Source organism: Nerophis ophidion, linkage group LG06 (assembly GCF_033978795.1).
Source record: "Nerophis ophidion isolate RoL-2023_Sa linkage group LG06, RoL_Noph_v1.0, whole genome shotgun sequence".
Lineage (NCBI taxonomy): Eukaryota > Metazoa > Chordata > Actinopteri > Syngnathiformes > Syngnathidae > Nerophis > Nerophis ophidion.
The window spans coordinates 67,167,832-67,182,036 of NC_084616.1; the positions used below are offsets into that span (position 1 = coordinate 67,167,832).

Consider the following 14,205-nt stretch of genomic DNA (forward strand, 5'->3'; position numbering starts at 1 on the left):
CATCTAGTCATAAAAAGGGGGTCCCATAGTAAATATTTGGGGTCACACTTTTTTGTAACCGTTTTGAAAACAAATGATAAATGTATGCAAGAAACCTTGTCATATCTCACATTCTTTATTGTGTGTTGGAAAAAGGTTGTCATAATCGTTACTTAATTCATCCCAAAAATAATATAAAAGAAAACACATTTTTATGCATATGTAAACTTATTCAGTTCTAAACATTCATTCACTTTCTTCTTCTTTACCGCTGCCAGTATTTTTTTTCTATATTTGTATTATAATATTTTCAGAATCTATTTTTGGGCAAAGTAAGACAAAGAAAATCTAAAATTGTCTTTATTTTTTAGATTTAATGCCATGATTTTTAAAGGCCTACTGAAACCCACTACTACTGATAGTTTATATATCAATGATGAAATATTAACATTGCAACACATGCCAATACGGCCTTTTTAGTTTACTAAATTGCAATTTTAAATTTCCCGCGGATTTTCCTGTTGAAAACGTCGCGGAATGATGACGCGTGTTTTTTGACGTTATTGGTTGGAGGGGACATTTTAGCTCAGCACCACTTACGGCTAAAATGTGTCTATTTTCATCGCGCAATTACACAGTACTTTGGACATCTGTGTTGCTGAATCTTTTGCAATTTGTTCAATAATAATGGAGACGTCAAATAAAAATGCTGTTGGTGGAAAGCGGTGGATTGCAGCTGCCTTTAGCACCGAAACACAGCCGGTGTTTCTTTGTTTGTTGTGAAGCTTTAACACAGAGCGGTCAAGCGAACATGTTTCTCTACGTCAACCAGCAAGTTTTTGGATGGGAAAATTGTGATATTAAGTCGGCTCTTACCGGAGACTTGAGTGGATTACGCGACCTCATCCTGCAGCTCAGAAAGGCAGCTGTGATCTTGGCTCCTCGGCTTCTCACAGAGACACTGACGTTCACTGCAGCCGTCCAACTTTCAGGTATGACTATAATCTCACTAAAATACTATTAACACAATAAGCAGACAAGGGATTTTCCAGAATCATCCTAATAAATGTGTCTAATTACATCTGAAACTCTCCCGCTGCCTGGAGCCGTCGCCTTTTTTTTTTTCTTCTTTTTTTTGTGCTTCACTCTAATTTTCCTCATCCATTAATCTTTCATCCTCGCTCAAATTAATGGGGAAATCGTTGCTTTCTCGGTCCGAATTGCTCTTGCTGCTGGTGGCTATGATTATAAACAACGTGAGGATGTGAGGAGCCCTCACACCGGTGACGTCACGCACACATCGTCTGCTGATTCCGGTACAGGCAAGGCTTTTTAATAGCGACCAAAAGTTGCGAACTTTATCGTGGATGTTCTCTACTAAATCCTTTCAGCAAAAATATAGCAATATCACGAAACGATCAAATATAACTCAGAGAATGGACCTGCTATCCCCTTTTAAATAAGAAAATCTCATTTCAGTAGGCCTTTAAAGTCCAGCCCGCGTGTGCACAGCTTTTCCTCCACGCGGCCCCTGAGCTAAAACGAGTTTGACACCCCTGTTGGAGGCCTTCATTGTCCCTTCGGACAGAATAAGACCAAAGGATGATTCTAAAAAAATGTTTTCTCATGTGTCCCTGACAGTCCACGTGTCTCCAACCCAGCGTCCCGAGAGTGTGTGCGAGCGATGGAGGACCAGCTTAATGGAGCACTATGGTGGGAAGCCAGAGCCGCAACAATACCTACCCCAGTGTGAGCCTGAAGGAAACTTTAGGTAGTTCACTAAGATCTGTTCCTTGAAGGTCTTTTGTTTGCAAGCCTCTGTTTAATCCTTGCCACCTTTCAGTCCGGTCCAGTGCTATGGCGAGACCACCTACTGCTGGTGTGTGGACCAGGATGGGCGAGAGGTTCCTGGCACCAGGTCACATGAGGCCGTCAAACCTGCATGTGAGTTTTGGATCCTCATTACACCTAACACCATACTTGCCAACCCTCCCGGATTTTCCGGGAGACTCCCGAAATTCAGCGCATCTCCCGAAAACCTCCCGGAAGAAATTTTCTCCCGAAAATCTCCCGAAATTCAGCGGAGCTGGAGGCCACGCCCCCTCGAGCTCCATGCGGACCTGAGTGGGGACATCCTGTTTTCACGCCCGCTTTCCCACTGCATAAACAGCTTGCCTGCCCAATCACGTTACAACATCTACGGATTTTAATAAAAAACTGCACACACAAGGAGACGAAGCAGAAGAACGAAGAAGTTTTAGCCATGGCGACGCTGTCTGTAATATAGTTATTCCATGTTGTCTGTCGCCATCTCCTGGCGAATGTTGACAATAGCGTTATGGGGTTACTTTTTGATTGGCCAATGATTTATGTGGTGTTGCGCACCTGACGGCAAGTGACTCTCGCCATTACGCAAATGGCAGAACAAAGGTTACTCAAATAGTGAAAGGTAAGTGTTGTTTTTATTTTAGTAACCAGCAAGCACAGCAAAGTTAGTAGAACAACTGTTTTTATTACTGTGTATTTGATAGGTGCCGTCTGAAATTCAACTTTTTATTTTATTTATATATATAATAAAATAAATATATTGCTAGAATTCACTGAAAGTCAAGTATTTCATCCATATATGTATATATTTATATATATATGAAATACTCGAGTTGGTGAATTATACTCCCCTCTTAACCACGCCCCTCGTCCCAACCACGCCTCCGCCCCACCTCCGACCACGCCCCCCCCACTCCCCACCTCCGAAAATCGGAGGTCTCAAGGTTGGCAAGTATGCCTAACACGACTCTACAATCGCCAACCAACGTTTCTTCTACCGACTTTTTCCTGCAGGCCTTCCCTCAGTGGCCCCACCCACTGTGCGTCCTTACCCCCGCCCAGATGTGACTCCACCCCCTAACGCGGCTGTCACATTGCTCTACGCTCAGGGGCAGAAGATAGGAGCACTGCCCCTCAACGGGACCAGACTGGATGCAAGCCGCTCCAAAACACTACTGACCCTACATGTAAGAACATATTTGTGTTATTCCTGAACTGATTTATAAACCATTGCCATGATCACGCATGTGTGTGTGTGCAGGGATCCATCGTGGTCGGTTTATCCTACGACTGCAAGGAGAACAAAGTATATTGGACGGATTTGTCTGCACGCTCCATTAATAGAGCAGCTTTATCGCCAGGAGCTGAGCCAGAGATACTCATCAACTCAAGTAAGCACACACACAAACACACACACAGACACACACGCACGCACGCACACACACACACTTATGCGTTTAGATGCTCAGAAATAAAATATGAAATTTTGCTTGACTTGGCTTTAAATCAGCTTTTTCTAAATTATGTGTGATTGTAACTCTGATCCCTGGGGGGGAAGGCGCCTGAGCTGGTGCGCGAGGTGGAGAAGTTTCGGTTCGATCTAATTGGACTCACTTCGACACAGAGCAAGGGGCTCTGGAACCAGTCCCCTTGAGAGGGGCTGCACTCTCTTCCTCTCTGGCAGTGCAAGCATTGACAGGAGACTGGCTGCGGTAGCAATTGTTGCTGTTGCCCCCTGGCTCAAAGCCTATACATTAGAGTTCAACTTAGTAGACAAGAGGGTAGTTTCCCTTCGCCTCCAGGTGTTGGGATGGTTCCTGACTGTTGTGTGTGCTTACGCACCAAACAGCTGCTCAGAATACCTGCTCTTTGTGGATCCCCTCAGGTGATTGCCTTGTTGTGCTGGGTGGCTTCAATGCTCACATTGACAACGAAAGTAAAACTCAGAGAGGCGTGATTGGGAAAAACGGCCTCCGGGATCTGAACCCCGAGTGGTGTTTTGTTATCGGACGTTTATGCTTGTCACATAATGTCCATAACAAACACCATGTTCAAACATAAGGGTGTCCATATGTGCACTTGGTACCAGGACACCCAAGGCCGCAGTTTGATGATCGACTTTGTAGTTGTGTTATCGGATTTGAGGTCTAATGTTTTGGGCACTCAGGGGAAGAAAAAGGGCTGTGACGTCAACAGATCACCACCAAGTATTGAGTTGGCTCTGATTGTGAGGGAGGATGCCGGTCAGACCTGGCCGGCCCACAGGCATTGTGAGGGTCTGTTGGGAACATCTAACAGTCTCCAGTTAGAGAGTTTCAATTCCCATCTCCAGAAGTACTTAGAACATGTCCCGAGGGAGGCGCTGGACATTGAGTCTAGGTAACAGTAAAGTACCAGAGCCGGGGAATCTGTGGTGGGCTCTCCTATTTCTGGGGCTGAGGTTAAAAAGCTCCCTAGTGGCAATGCCCCGGGGGTGAATGAGATCTGCCCGGAGTTCCTTAAGGTTCTAGATGTTGTGGGGCTGTCTTGGTTGACATGACTCTGCAGCATTGCGTGGACATCGGGGGAGATGCCTCTGGATTGGCAGACCGGGGTGGTGGGTCCTCTCTTTAAGAAGGCGAACCGGATGGTGTGTGTTCCAACTATTGTGGGATCAAACTCTTCAAGCTTCCCGGTATGGTCTACACAGGTGTAATGTAGAGGAGGCTATGTTAGGTATTTAAACCTCTTATACGGGAGGAGCAGAGTGGTTTTCATCCTGGTCGTGGAACTGTGGACATGCTCTAAACTCTCGGCAGGGTCCCTGAAGCTGCATGGGAGTTTGCCCGACCAGTGTACATGTCCTTTGTAGACTTGGAGAAGGCATTCAACCATGTCCCTCTAGAATTCTTGTGGAGAGTACTCAGAGAGTATGGGGTATTGGACCTGATCTCATTGTGGCGATCCGGTCCCCGTGTCAGAGCATGGAGAGTTGGACTCCGCCAGGGGTGCTCTATGTCACCCTTTCTGTTAATAAATTTTATGGCCAGAATTTCTAAGTGCAGTCAGGGCATTCAGAGGCTCCAGTTTGGTGACTGTAGTATTAGGTCCCTGCTTTTTGCAGATGATGTGGTCCTGTTGGCTTCATCTGGCCAGGATCTTCAACTCTCACCGGAACGGTTCGCAACAGAGTGTGAAGCGACTGGGATGAGAATCAGCACCCCCAAGTCCGAGTCTGTGGCTCTTGTCCGGAAAAGGGTAGATTGCCATCTCCGGGTTGGGGAGAAGATTTTGCTCCAAGAAAAGGAAGAGTGGATCATGAGATTGACATGTGGTGCGGCTTTCGCAGTGATGTAGACCCTGCGTCGATCCGATGTGGTGAAGAAGGAGCTGATCCTGAAAGCTAAGCACTCATTTGACCGGTTGATCTACGCTCCCCATCCTCACCTATGGTCATGAGCTTTGGGTTTTGACCGAAAGGACAAGATCACGGGTACAAGCTGCCGAAATTAGTTTCCTCATTTGGGTGGCGGCGCTCTCCCTTAGAGATAAGGTGAGAAGCTATGTCAGCCGCGAGGAGCTCAAAGTAAAACCGCTGCTCCTCCACATCGAGAGAAGCCAGATGAGGTGGTTTGGGCTTCTGGTTAGGATGCAAAGTGTTTAGAGCACATCTGATCAGTAGGAAGACACAGGGAACTTATGTCTCCCGGCTGGCCTGGCAATGCCTCGGGATCCCCTGGGAGGAGCTGGACGAATTGGCTGCGCTTCTTTGCTTAGGCTGCTGCCCCTGTGACCCGTTCTCAGATAAGTGGAAGAAAATGGATGGATGGGTAAAGTAAAAACATGGTTGTCTAATAACTATCAAAACATTTCACAACAGTGGTCAGGAATCTTTACTAAGAAAAGAGCCATTTGTTCCCCCTCTTAAACTAATGAAAAATAGTCAAGAGCCACAAAACATGACAAATCTTAAACTTTTTAAAGGTTCACTGTTCTTTTAAATTTTAAAGTAAACATACCTTATCATCGAGGTAAAAATGAAACTCTTGATTATATAGTTAGCTTACACACACACATGTGCAAGATGCTGACCTAGCTCTAATGCAGACATCTCACACCCATCATGTCAATGCTGTTTTCAATGATCTGCTCCTTGTAGATCTGGTCAGTCCAGAAGGTTTGGCTGTGGATGTAAAGCGAAGGCTGATGTTCTGGGTGGATTCTAACCCCGACCTGATCGAAAGGTCCAACCTGGACGGCAGCGATAGGAGGACGCTTTTTGACACCCAACTTGTCAACCCCAGGGCCATCATCGTGGTCTCGTCCACTGGGTAAAGTTCATTCCGCTGCTTTCGCCTCCTGGTGGAATATCTAAGAATATGCAATGATGCCTTGGTTTTCATACACCCTGGTCTTAGTATGATTCAGTGTTAGGCGAACATATTAACCAAACATGTGTACATACTAGGGGTGTAACAGTACACAAACATTTTGGTTCGGTACGTACCTCGGTTTAGAGGTCACGGTTCGGTTCATTTTTGGTACAGTAAGAAAACAACAAAATATACATTTTTGGGTTATTTATTTACCAAATTTGTAAACAATGGCTTTATCCTTTTAACATTGGGAACACTATAATAATTCTACCCACGTTAATCCACATTAAACTGCCTCAAGTTGTTGCTTTGATTAAATAAAATGACAAAACCTTTCTTCTACATATAAAAAGTGCAACATTAAACAGTTTCAAGTCAACTCATCATGCTTAATTTATAACAGCATTTGGGAAGCCTGTAGTTGACTTTTATTATGCACGCGCGCACACACACACACACACACACACACACACACACACACAGCAAAATGAGCTAACCTAACGCTAAAAGCTTATTAGCCTTCACCTCAACCCAGAACTATGAGAGAGCTAAGCTGCAGTTTAAGTTTCTAGAAGGTCAACAGGCTCATAGTGATGTTTGTAATAGTTGTGACTGGGACGTGCTTTTTATAATTTGGGGAGTGTACGATGTCAGCTGCTCACCTGCTAAGCACATACCTGCTCATCTCGACGCCGGAGCACTGACTCCATGCTTTCTGAATACGCCCTGCTGATTGGCTGTTACATCGCTCTGAATACGCACTGCTGATTGGCTTTGTATGTAACCAATCAGATGGTTATCTGGGCGGGACAATGCTGGATGTTCACTGCTCAGACAGAGGCAGAAAGCAGAACAGCTTGTTAAGACTGGTTTGCAAACTCGTTCAATACACCCTCGTACCGAACCGAAACCCTTGTACCGAAACGATTCAATACAAATACACGTACCGTTACACCCATAGTACATACACTATTTCGTTTTAAGGAGGATTTATACTCAGTGTGTACACCCAGTTTAGCCAAACAATCAAATGTAGTATTGCGTTTACCGGCTGTCCTATGTAGTTTTTTGGAGTCCAGTCATGAATTGTCTTGTGCTAATTGCAGTTCCCCACTTTAAACAAACCTGACATGCTCAGATTGCCTGGTAAATAAGTTACTGCATCAAGACTGCACTTAAGTGCTTAAAGTTGCGGAGTTAGAACAGTGTTGAGTTTTTTGTTGTAAATTTGACTCACACAAGCATGTGGTTGTATTACTTTTTGTAAACAACTCTGTTTATTGAGTGTTGTTAAAAGAAAAGGTGATGTAACACAATGGTGAACATGCCCTTTCCCAACTACTTTGGCACGTGTTGCAGCCATGAAATTCTAATTATTTGCAACAAAAAAAAACGTTTATGAGATTGAAAAACAAATATATTGTCTTTGTAGTGCATTCAACTGAATATGGGTTGAAAAGGATTTGCAAATAATTGTACTCCGTTTATATTTACAACTAACACAATTTCCCAACTCATATGGAAACGGGGTTTGTACAGTAATAACGACAACCAAGGTCCCATTTTTACTATAATTGATAATAAATATATTAGATTTGTACAATATGCTGAGGTCCAGACGTGTTCTCACATACAATCACTGTGCATTCAGCAACATGTGTTGGCTATCTCTAAGACATTCTCGTACTCGCTCCGTGACAGCTGCCAAGGCTCATGAACACACACCCGCACATTCACACACACACACACACCAAGTGAGAACACAAGGCCATCATCAGTCAGCGCTAAAGAATAACATCTGCTTTACATCATTGCAACTAATCACATGTCACCAGCAACTGTGTGTGGGGTTTAGAAACTCAACTGCAGTGCATTGTGGGCTGAATCCGTCATTAAACACAACAGCTGTGAGCCAAAACTTAAAACTTTATGTACATTTTTGAGGCGAGGCCAACTGTATGCACGTACGTGTGTGTTACCCCAAGTTAAATTATGGCTTCACATGGCTACACTTATGTTTGTTTTTTGTAGTCTGCGCCTGTCATGCCTACACACACTGAAATGAAATGAGGCAAACAAGTATGTGCACGAGCACCTTGATTTTCAAACTGATTAACTACTATAAAGAGTGTGTGTTCTTGTATTCCGACCCTTCTTGAGACATCAACAAGGAAAAGTACCATCCATATGAGGACCGGTGAACAAGTTAGGACAGAAATCATGGTCCCAATATGGAAAACCATAGCATGTAAAAGAAAATGTCTCATTTGCACCCCTGGTGGTGAAATCTATGAAAGTTAGGGTGATCCAAAAAAGGAGGCATGTTAAAATTGACTGTTTGTCAGTTTTAAAAGTGCTCCCCGGCTTCATGGTGGCAGAGGGGTTAGTGCGTCTGCCTCACAATACGAAGGTCCTGCAGTCCTGGGTTCAAATCCAGGCTCGGGATCTTTCTGTGTGGAGTTTGCATGTTCTCCCCGTGAATGCGTGGGTTCCCTCCGGGTACTCTGGCTTCCTCCCACTTCCAAAGACATGCACCTGGGGATAAGTTGATTGGCAACACTAAATGGTCCCTAGTGTGTGAATGTGAGTGTGAATGTTGTCTGTCTATCTGTGTTGGCCCTGCGATGAGGTGGCGACTTGTCCAGGGTGTACCCCGCCTTCCGCCCGATTGTAGCTGAGATAGGCGCCAGCGCCCCCCGCGACCCCGAAAGGGAATAAGCGGTAGAAAATGGATGGATGGAAAAGTGCTTCCCCTCTGGCCAACATATGTAATAAGTGTGTGTAGGAAATTGAATTGCGCCCCCTTTATATATAAACCTAACTCATCATGTTTGGAGGAGGAAGAATACTGAGTTAAATCCCAAGAACACCACACCTACTGTGAAGCATGGGGGTGGAAACATCATGCTTTGGGGCTGTTTTTCTGCTAAGGGGACAGGACGATTGATCCGTGTTAAGGAAAGAATGAATGGGGTCATGTAGCCAAAACCTCCATCAGTGAGAGCTTTGAATGGTTGACCAAATACTTATTTTCCACCGTAATTTACAAATAAATTCTTTAAAACTCCTACAATGTGAATTCCTGGATTTTTTTTTTCACATTCTGTCTCTCACAGTTGAAGTGTACCTATGATGAAAATTACAGACCTCTGTCATCATTTTAAGTGGGAGAACTTGCACAATCGGTGGCTGACTAAATACTTTCTTGCCCCACTGTAAATAAAATGAGTTATTATTAGCGTGTGTGTGCACCTGCACTCTTGTGTTCCAAAGGTCATGTGACCACCATCACCCTGTGCTTCCCTGCAGTTCTCTATACTGGACCGACTGGAACCGAGAGGCTCCCAAGATCGAGAGCTCGTCAGTGGACGGCCAGAACCGCCGGGTGGTTGTGACCGACGGGATCGGTCTGCCTAACGCCTTGACCTTCGACTCGTCTTCAAGACAAATCTGCTGGGCCGATGCAGGTGAACGAGATATCGATTGGCGGGACACTGAAGTGAGACTGAACGTCTGATGGTGTTGTCAGGTACCAAGCAGCTGGAGTGCATATTCCCTGACGGCTCAGGGAGAAGAGTGATCCACCCCAGTGTCAACTACCCTTTCAGTATGGTTTACCACCACAACCACTTCTACTACACCGACTGGAGAAGGTTGGTCTTCTTCCTGCTGCTTTCCAAATTTTTGCTACGCAAACTTCATGCTCAACGTGCCCCGGCAGGGACGGCGTGATCGCTCTCAGCAAAGACGGCGGTAAACTCACAGATGAATACCTGCCAGATCAGCGGTCTCACCTCTACGGGATCGCCATAGCAACGTCCCACTGTCTATAAGGTGAGCTCATGTCGGTTCTGAAAGTACTATACAGTCAATTATAAATGAATTAGGTTTCTCTTTCATTAAGGTAAATAAGTATTTGATTCCATTATACAAAACCCAAAAGCAGATAAGTTGGCACGTTGTGTAAATCATAAATAAAAACAGAATATAAGGATTTACAAATATTTTCCAACCTTATATTCAACTGAATAGACTGCAAAGACAAGATATTTAACGTTCGAACTGGAAAACTTTATTTTTTTCAAATATTAGCTCAATTGGAATTTGATGCCTGCAATGTTTCAAAAAAAGCTGGCACAAGTGGAAAAAAGACCGAGAATGTTGAGGAATGCTCATCAAACACTTATTTGGGACATCCCACAGGTGATCAGGCTAATTGGGAACAGGTGGGTGCCATGATTGGGAATAAAAGCAGCTTCCATGAAATGCTCAAGTCATTCACAAATAAGGATGGGGCGAGGGTCACCACTATCCATCCATCCATCCATCCATCTTCCTCCGCCTATCTGAGGTCGGGTCACGGGGGCAACAGCCTAAGCAGGGAAACCCAGACTTCCTTTTCCCCAGCCACTTCGTCTAGCTCTTCCCGGGGGATCCCGAGGCGTTCCCAGGCCAGCCGGGAGACATAGTCTTCCCAACGTGTCCTGGGTCTTCCCCGTGGCCTCCTACCGGTTGGACGTGCCCTAAACACCTCCCTAGGGAGGCGTTCGGGTGGCATCCTGACCAGATGCCCGAACCACCTCATCTGGCTCCTCTCAATGTGAAGGAGCAGCGGCTTTACGTTGAGTTCCTCCCGGATGGCAGAGCTTCTCACCCTATCTCTAAGGGAGAGCCCCGCCACCCGACAGAGGAAACTCATTTCGGCCGCTTGTACCCGTGATCTTGTCCTTTCGGTCATGACCCAAAGCTCATGACCATAGGTGAGGATGGGAACGTAGATCGACCGGTAAATTGAGAGCTTTGCCTTCCGGCTCAGCTCTTTCTTCACCACAACGGATCGGTACAACGTCCGCATTACTGAAGACGCCGCACCGATCCGCCTGTCGATCTCACGATCCACTCTTCCCTCACTCGTGAACAAGACTCCTAGGTACTTGAACTCCTCCACTTGGGGCAGGGTCTCCTCCCCAACCCGGAGATGGCACTCCACCCTTTTCCGGGCGAGAACCATGGACTCGGACTTGGAGGTGCTGATTCTCATTCCGGTCGCTTCACACTCGGCTGCAAACTGATCCAGTGAGAGCTGAAGATCCCGGTCACATCTGCAAAAAGCAGAGACCTAATCCTGCGGTCACCAAACCGGAACCCCTCAATGCCTTGACTGCGCCTAGAAATTCTGTCCATAAAAGTTATGAACAGAATCGGTGACAAAGTGGGTCACCACTTTGTAAACAAATGCGTGAGCAAATTAAGAACAACATTTCTCAACAAGCTATTTGCAAGGAATTTAGGGTTTTCACAACGGTCTGTAATATTATCAAAATATTCCGAGAACCTTGAAAAATCACTACATGTAAGCAGCAAGACTGAAAACCAACATTGAATGCCCATGACTTTCGATCCTACAGGTAGTACTGCATCAAAAAGCGACGTCAGTGTGTAAAGGATATCACCACATGGGCTCAGGAACACTTCAGAAAATCATTGTCTGTAACTTCAGTTTGTCGCTACATCTGTGAGTGCAAGTTAAAACTCTACTATACAAAGCAAAAGCCATTTATCAACAACACCCAGAAACGCTGCCGGCTTCACTCATCTTCTTCCTGCTACTTTCCAAATGTTTGCTACACAAACTTCATGCTCAACAGGAACACATCTAAGATTGACTGATGCAAAGTGGAAAAGTGTTCTGTGGTCTGACGAGTCCACATTTTAAATTGCTTTTGGAAACTGTGGACGTAGTGTTCACCAGACCACAGAATGGGAAAGAATTCCACCTGAAAAGCTTCAAAAATTGGTCTCCTCGGTTCCCAAACGTTGTAACTCTGACTTGAGGAAAGGCCATGTAACACAGTGGTAAAAATGCCCGTGTCAACTTTTTTGCAATGTGTTGCTACGGTTACATTCTAAGTTAATAATTATTTGCAAAAAAAAATTAAGTGTCTAAGTTGGAACATGAAATATCTTGTCTTTGCAGTCTATTTAATTGAATATAAGTTGAAAAGGATTTGCAAATCATTGTATTCTGTTTTTATTTACCATTTACACAATGTGCCAACTTCACTGGTTTTGGGTTTTGTACAAAAGGTGACTTAGTTCTTGGTATTAGCAAAGCGCCCTGTGACCCCGAAAGGGACAAGCAGTAAAAAATGGATGGATGGATGAGCTAATAGAGATCAGATGTTTTCTGTAGTTGTAGAATTTGTACAACGGCAACACTTGAATAAATTAAATTACGAAACAGTTTTGATTTAAATTGTGTTGATTAGTTGTTCAATGAGCATAACTAAACATTTTTAAAACTGCTCCTCATTAAGTACCCAAAACTTTAAATACATGGACATAGTTTCTATATGGCCGCTGCAATAAAGCGCACGAGTGCGATGTGTGTACCTGAGTGGCAACTAATAATGGACATTGGCATTTTTATTTTTTTATCTTTTATTAATGCTAAATTATTGTGCAACTTCTATGTTGTCGTGCATTCATGAGAAACAAGAGTATTGGTTATGGCAAGCAAAATTATAAGAACATATTTAAATTATTTTTCCGAAAATACGCATTGCGGTTATGTGTTTTGTCCCATTACTCAAATAAATCAAAACTATCAAATTAATAGTAGTTGTAGTAGTGTACTTGTAGTTTATTGTACAAACCCCAAAACCAGTGAAGTTGGCACATTGTGTAAATGGTAAATAATAACAGAATACAATGATTTGCAAATCCCTTTTAACTTATATTCAATTAAATAGACTGCAAAGACAAGTTATTTAATGTTGGAACTGAGAAACGACTGAGCATTTCATGGAAGCTGCTTTTATACCCAATCATGTCCCTAATTAGCCTGTTCAACTGTGGGATTTTCCAAAATAAGTGTTTGATGAGCATTCCTCAACTTTGTCTTTTTTGCCACTTGTGCCAGCTTTTTTGAAACATATAAACAAAGTTTTCCAGGTCAAACGTTAAGTATCTTGTCTTTGCAGTCTACTCAATTGAATATAGATTGAAAAAGATTTGTAAATCATTTTATTCTGTTTGGGCTTCACGGTGGAAGAGGGGTTAGTGCGTCTGCCTCACAATACGAAGGTCCTGCAGTTCTGGGTTCAATCCCAGGCTCGGGATCTTTCTGTGTGGAGTTTGCATGTTCTCCCCGTGAATGCCTGGGTTCCCTCCGGGTACTCCGGCTTCCTCCCACTTCCAAAGACATGCACCTGGGGATAGGTTGATTGGCAACACTAAATTGGCCCTAATGTGTGAATGTGAGTGTGAATGTTGTCTGTCTATCTGTGTTGGCCCTGTGATAAGGTCGCGACTTGTCCAGGGTGTACGCCGTCTTCCGCCTGATTGTAGCTGAGATAGGCGCCAGCGCTCCCCGTGACCCCGAAAGGGAATAAGTGGTAGAAAATGGATGGATGTATTCTGTTTTTATTTACCATTTACACAACGTGCCAACTTCATTAGTTTTAGGGTTTGTAGTTTGTCAGCAGCGTTGCAAAAAAAATATGGAGGGATTTTGGTCCGAGAAAGATTACAAAACAATGTTTGCAACCTCTATGTTTGACAGTAGTGATGACGATGATGCATTCATTATCAACATTTATCTGCAACCAAACCTCCATTTAATTTGTCATGTGACATCACATCCCATTATCCTTGGCGTGTCATGTGAATCAGTCAGTTGTTGGTTTTCAAAAGTGTATTAGTCCATTACTCCCGTCCAAAGGCAAAACCTAGTAACTCACTTCTAGCTGATTTTTATAAAACAAAGGAAAACCAATCTATCTTGATGCTGTCTTACAAAGATTTACAAAGTCATCAAACGTATAGATGTTTTCTGGAGCTTTCATTTTCTTGCAGATTGAGCCATGGATTGAATCTGCTCTCATGAACGTGTGCCCTTTCTCCAGATATTTTATCACAATCTCGGGTGGGCCCCGTTCTGCGTTTGCACATTGGGCAAGAGCCTTGTACAGCGTCCAGTTTTTATTTCGACCTCCACAGTTATCTGCCCAAAAGAGTATGCAAGGGGAAGAATCAAGAACAA

General features: G+C 44.1%; 1 protein-coding gene across 4 annotated transcripts in view; it reads left to right on the forward strand.

Annotated features, from left to right (window-relative positions):
- The window catches only part of nid2a (nidogen 2a (osteonidogen)), a 161,392-nt gene that overhangs the window by 145,935 nt on the left and 1,252 nt on the right, over positions 1-14,205 (forward strand). For all 4 annotated transcript variants that reach the window (XM_061904667.1, XM_061904670.1, XM_061904669.1 and 1 more), the window contains 8 exons: positions 1,621-1,750; positions 1,823-1,923; positions 2,821-2,993; positions 3,068-3,197; positions 5,945-6,116; positions 9,471-9,628; positions 9,691-9,814; positions 9,883-9,995. In XM_061904667.1, the coding sequence (XP_061760651.1) occupies positions 1,621-1,750; positions 1,823-1,923; positions 2,821-2,993; positions 3,068-3,197; positions 5,945-6,116; positions 9,471-9,628; positions 9,691-9,814; positions 9,883-9,994 (1,100 nt within the window). In that variant the 3' untranslated portion in view covers position 9,995. The remainder of the gene's footprint in view (positions 1-1,620; positions 1,751-1,822; positions 1,924-2,820; positions 2,994-3,067; positions 3,198-5,944; positions 6,117-9,470; positions 9,629-9,690; positions 9,815-9,882; positions 9,996-14,205) is intronic.